This window comes from Podarcis filfolensis (genome assembly GCF_964270895.1).
Source record: "Podarcis filfolensis genome assembly, chromosome: 4".
Taxonomy (NCBI): Eukaryota; Metazoa; Chordata; class Lepidosauria; order Squamata; family Lacertidae; genus Podarcis; species Podarcis filfolensis.
In genome coordinates this window covers 50,508,524-50,514,523 of record NC_139607.1, presented here as the reverse complement: position 1 = coordinate 50,514,523, position 6,000 = coordinate 50,508,524, and the positions used below count along the sequence as shown (strand labels likewise).

At 40.8% G+C, this 6,000-nt stretch overlaps 1 protein-coding gene across 1 annotated transcript in view; it reads right to left on the bottom strand.

The window, feature by feature from the left end:
- Window positions 1-914: 914 nt before the first annotated feature.
- The window catches only part of DSCAM (DS cell adhesion molecule), a 312,391-nt gene continuing 307,305 nt past the window's right edge, over window positions 915-6,000 (bottom strand). The window contains exon 33 of the mRNA XM_083608743.1: window positions 915-2,679. Coding sequence (XP_083464869.1) covers window positions 2,339-2,679 — 341 coding nt within the window. The 3' untranslated portion in view covers window positions 915-2,338. The remainder of the gene's footprint in view (window positions 2,680-6,000) is intronic.

The window sequence follows — 6,000 nt, the reverse complement described above, 5'->3', positions numbered from 1 at the left end:
CAGGACAAGGGGGCATTCTTGTGCTTTACAATTCAACAAGTGAATATTTTAGGCTTCTAAATAAAGTCATTATGTTAGAGCTAGCTTTTTCCTGTGGAATGAGGAATACACACATAATCTCAAGACAGCTGGATTTGCTATCTGACCTTGAAAAGTAAAACAGGGTGTTGTGGGTTTGCTTTTTTTTTTTTAATCTGGCAAATACTGGATGTCACAGTGTCAAGGACAAGGAAATGGGTGGATTGGATCCATTTATCAAAAAGTTTCTCACACATTTAAAAGCAGGCTTAGCAGATCAGAAATGCAAGTTCTGCATTCTCATGTGATCACAACTGATCAGGGTTTTCAGGATACAAAAATATGGGAGGAAAATAATGGTGAGGCAGAAATCATATCTGATGAAACCACATGGCTGATCAAGGAACTAGGAAACAACCCAAAATTCAATACAGAGACCAATCAACATTTAGGATTTGCTGTGCCTGAGTTTATGAGCTCTTAGAAAAACAGGTACACCTTCATTGTGGCTGCTGGCAGGGCTGGCCCTATCTTTAGGCAGAGTGAGATCAGTTAACGCAGGTGGAAGATGCTGAAGGGAAGAGATTGGTGGTAACATATTGGAGGAGAGAGCTGTTTGTGCCATGCATGGCCCTGCCCTGCCCAGTTCCCCTTGCTGCTATTAAGCGTAGTGGCAGATTGAAATAATTCAACTGCAGTCTGATCAGATTCTGTATATGAAATGAAAGGTGTACTATTTTGCCTTTTGCCTCAGGCAGGAAAATGTCTTGGGCCAGCCCCGGCTGCTAGATAGATCCTAGAATCACATTTGGCTTGGAAGGCTGCCTAGTAACTTTGATACCTATTGAAATACAGTCCGAAAGATGTGAAAGCCAGAAGATGAATTCAAACACATGTCAGATTGTCAAAACTAGGATCCTTTATTCATTTTAGTTAGGGTTGTCCTTAGAAGATCACTTGGACAAATATCCAAGCATGTTAAGCAAAGTGCTAGGAGTGTGGAGTAAAATTTGCTAATGCTAGAGTGTGCAATGTGTGGTCCTACAAATCAACTTTAGCTGCTGTGGCACAAGGTTTGCATTGTAACCTGCATTGTAGTGCTTGTGCACTAAGCAAGATAACAAAAACCATGTAAACTATGTCACAATGTGGAACAGAAAATGAAACATACATTTCCCCCTTGTTTTCTCTAGGGCTGGCACTCTAGCCTAGGGAAAAGTGCCTTCCTGTGTCCCATAATATAACAATCCATTGGGATTTGAGCCAAAAAAAAAAAAAAAACAACCACAAAAAAACCCACAGGCAACAGTACTTCATAGTATATCAGCACCCAGTGATCTAGTTCTGTGACCATCTCTGTTGTTTCAGGGGAAAGGGAAAATGTCTACAAACTTGAGAAGCAAATGTTGACATCAATAGCATCCATTTCAAAGACATCATACTATGAATATTCATCAGTTCTCATAATTGCATCCATTTAAAATTTGACTTTAAACAGCTTTCCCCCCTTCACAGAAAGTCCCTGAGAGATATTTTTTTTGCCTCTCCAATGGTTAAAAAAGCTTCTTCCAGTCAAGTCAGTGTGCGTTATAATTCTACAAAGTCTACAAGATCCAGTGCTAAATAAATACAGCCTAAGTGGAAACAAGGCAAGGCAATGCAAACACACAGATAAAGGCAGAAGACCCTTTTATTTCGCATAGACAAAATGCAAAGAGTGTCTCATTAAATTAATATAAAAAGAAAATAACTGCCAAAACCAAATTGCTTCCCCCTCCCTTCCCCACTTCACTGACTGACAGCACTCATCCTAATTAACAATAAAAGAAAAGGAAAAAATAACTGATCAAGGACCCATTTTCTAGTTTAAAAAAAATTGTGCAAAACATGACAAAGGGGTTTTGTTTTTGTCTTTCTCAAATAAATATTCCTTCTAAATTCACAAACAGGGTGGTTTTTTAAAAAATTGTTTTCGTTACTTGTGTGTGATGGAACTCCCAGTTTAAAATATTTTATTTAGTCCCCATGCACTTTGTAGAAAATCAGTAAAAACACAAAAGCTTGTGAATATCAGAAAAACTGGACAACCTTTTCTCAAAAAATTCAGGAGGTCCAGTCAGATGAAGCTCACACTCAGACAGAAAAAAAGCAGGAGAGTCTTTGCACTGTCTGTAGGTTGCATTTGTGTCCCAAATATTTTGGCAATCTTCTTCTTTAATTATAAATATTGGAATTCAATAAAAAAGGTAGCTTTGATTGGATTTCTTTTTAAATAACCGTTAAGTATTTACAGCCACTGTCCAGCCATGCTCTCTCTTTGTTATACCAGGGTGTAAGATTTTGCGTAGGGATTGTTTCCTTTCAAGTGGCTCCGGGAGTCCAGAAGGGATTCTTGGGAGCTGCTCATTTTAGCTGCTTGTCCTAGCTCAGCTCCTTCTCGCTGAGGTAATGTTGCTACGGCACCAGGTTGCCATGACTGTACTTCTCTTGTGGATGAAGTCTCCATAGGTATTGGCTCCAAGACTGTTGGGCGCTTCAAGGTCCGGCTTTTCTGAGGTTCCAGGCAGGTCTGTCCTAAACCCAGGTCTCTGCTAGTGCCTGGAACACCTCGGTTTAACAAAAAGTCCATTCTAAGATACGGCGGCAAATGCATGAGGTCACCTGTTCAGGGAAGGAGGGGAGGGGAAAAGAAAAAGAGAGTTTCTTAGTTACTCTCCTGTATACAGAAAGCTTATATCCAATGCAGAAATAAGTATTATTCCCCTATCTAGTCACCCACTGTGAAACATAGCCTACCTTGTTCACAGCATCAGTTTTTTAAGAGATTAACATCAATTTAAAGAACTATTGATCCATGAAATATGAGGACAACTTGAAGCTTCTTTCAGTACAAAAATAATATGCACTGGGTGGAAAGCAGTCAACTTTCAGGCAACTTCTACCATTGTTGATGAGCAGGGCTTATCAGCATTTCCTGGTCAGAACTAAAGAACTATATGGTGCAGGGAGGTCCTGATCTGGTGCTGTTTTGTGGAAACCTTACCTGCTAGCTTTCTGCATGGTAAAAGCAGGAGATGTGACAGGAAAGATCATTAGTACCGCTCCAAGCTGTTACAATAACACCTCCATTCCTACCTGGTCGGGGGGCATCTAAGCTCGTTTTCTTCTCTGGCTCGCTCCCACAAATACTGCAGCATCAAAACCTGGCCTGTTTGACTCCTGAACTGACATGCCAAACATCACCTTCATAGCAAACAGTTCACCGGTGCTCATGACACTTCCTGGTTTTGCTAAAGACTGCAAAAATGAGGGGAGGCCACAATATATGGCTCATCATGGGCTTGTTTGGTCAGGTGATAATATACCCTACAAGCTTGATCTGAATATAGGTAAGTTTCTTCCAGCTATAGAGTTTATCCATATTGAAAACAGTTTTAAAATAGATTAATCCTAGCAGTTCGCTAATGTATCAATGTGGATCCAATGTGCTTGTGTCTCAAGAGTTGGCTGCCCAAACTGCATCCATGTATAACAGAAATAAGCCAGAGGTTTTTCCATACAGCATATTCCTAATAATAGCACAGTTAGTTCCATGAGCTACTTGCAAAGGAGAGACTTGGAGGCTGGTCTGTGCCATAAACAGAGTTCAGTTAGAAACTGTGTTGAGCTAAACACATGACACAAAGTTTCCCCCCTCCGGTCTAAACTTAATAATACAAAAAGCTGCCCAGTAATTAAAGATAAAGCAGATTCCTTAGTTGGCTTCATATAAGCAACAACTATGCTATTGTTACCAAAAAGACAAATAGTTCCTGTTCTCTTCCTGATTTACTGTCACAGAAAGAGAAAATCATTCAGAAGTTTGGACAGAATCTCTGTTTATTCCTGCAGGCTTTGCTTGGTGCCATATGCTTTTTTGCAGCTAAGTTTCCAACACAGATGTATGGTGCACTATTTTTAGAATAGTGTGCGCTTCTTGTCTTGGGAATAGATTAGCATACTTTAGCATTTACATAAGGCTACCCATTGGAAATAGAATAGTAAGGGCCTGAGGGTCTTACAATTGCCAATTTATATTTCTCTAATTCATTTCACCCTAAACTACTTTGGATGCATAAAAATTCATTTGAGCTAAAACAAAAACACAGGAAGCAGCACAGAACAATGGGACTCCGGAAGAAGAGCCAGAGGTGAGACCAACCTACTGAGGGTAGAATAAGCTTTTCCAGACCCTTCTTTTTCTTTAGCAAACTATGGAACAAAAAGACTTAGGGTCTATCAATATAAAAGACTTAAAGTGGTTTAATATCCTATCCAGCTTTCTCCAACCTATGACTCCCATGAACACGAGCTACCATGGCAGATGGTCAGGGATGATGGGATTTCTAGTCCCAAACATGTGGAGAGCACCAGGTTGGGGAAAGTCAACATGCTGCCTCCAGGGAACTCTATGTGCTATAGTCCTGTGAGAAGAGCTAGGGAATCTTCTTAAAAAAGCATTAAAGTATAATTCTCAATATTCTTATTATGAAACTGTTATAAAGCTAATATGTGTAATTTGCTTTTAGAATTTGCCTAGAGGGCATCTTCTTCTACAGCTGATTTTACGGCATAGCTATAGCAACATCCAAGGAAGTGGTCTGAGCTAGAGGGTTTTATGGTACAGTTGCTGTTTCAGACTGTGACACCTAGGGATGAACACATGCCTTTTTTTGTCCATTTCTGACAGCTTCATTCATTTTGTTTCTCATTTGTTACTATCTTGTTCATTTTCTCTCATTCATTTCATTTCTACACTAATCGCAACAGGGACTAAGCCTGTTCTGAAGCCTATAGCTTTCAGGTTTTCCATCCAAGTGGCACGCAGTGTGCTGGTAGTGTAACTACACTTCATGCAATATTAGATCTACCAAATTTCAGACAGACTGGACAAAGTCTTGGGATTTTATGAGTACCCCCAAAAAGGATTATATCCTTTAACAAGCTTCCCATTGCTTTATGCTTCAGTACAGCTTTCATAGCTGTACTCAGCCAAATGCATGAGAGCACAAACTCTCTAGGCGGCACAGAGCTACACACACACACACACACACACACACACACACACACACACCATCCCTATGCATCCTGCCACCATCTTTGCTCTTGTCCTCTGCATATTTACTGCAAAGGTCTGAAGTCACATTCTCAGCAGATTCAATTTAGATATTCAGCTGAATGCACAAAAGGTTGGGAGTGGAAAGAACCATGTATCTGGTGATGTTTGGTTGGCGTACACAGCCGCATGTCCCTCCACACAGTCTGCACACTCATGTGTTTGGTCCATGAACAGGGCTCAGGCCTTGTCACTTTCAGAGCACTTGAAACTTTCCCCTCCCTACAGAATATTATCTGGCTGTATCCATTTGCTAAGCAATGCAATACTTCTCAGCAGTTTCAGGAATCCTTCCGATGGGAGACAAACGGAGAAAATGAAAATAAACCATTTTGATTTGTTTTCCCCATTTGTTTCAATATTCTCAGTCGTTTCTCACAGAAACGAATGGGGATGCATTCATTTTAAACTCATTCTAGATATGAAAACACACTCTGACATTATTTCAGCCAGGGCCACTGAACCGAGTGTGTGCGTACAGAGGATACGCATGTATCGGGCTTCATGCTAGCAGGGCCCTTAGCAAAAAAAAGTCATCTGGACATTTCTGAAGGCAGAGCACAAATCACAGAGGCAGCTCTAATGCTTCAGTGGTAGGCAGCTCCATTGCTAAGGATTACTATTGCTTAATCCGGGCTTCCTCAACCTTGACCCTCCAGATGTTTTTGGCCTACAACTCCCATGATCCTTAGCTAGCAGGACCAGTGGTCAGGGATGATGGGAATTGTAGTCTCAAAAATATCTGGAGTGCCGAGGTTGAGGAAGCCTGGCTTTAATCACTATTGCTAAGCAATCAGAGGCAGGAAGGATGATCACCCCCACCTGGG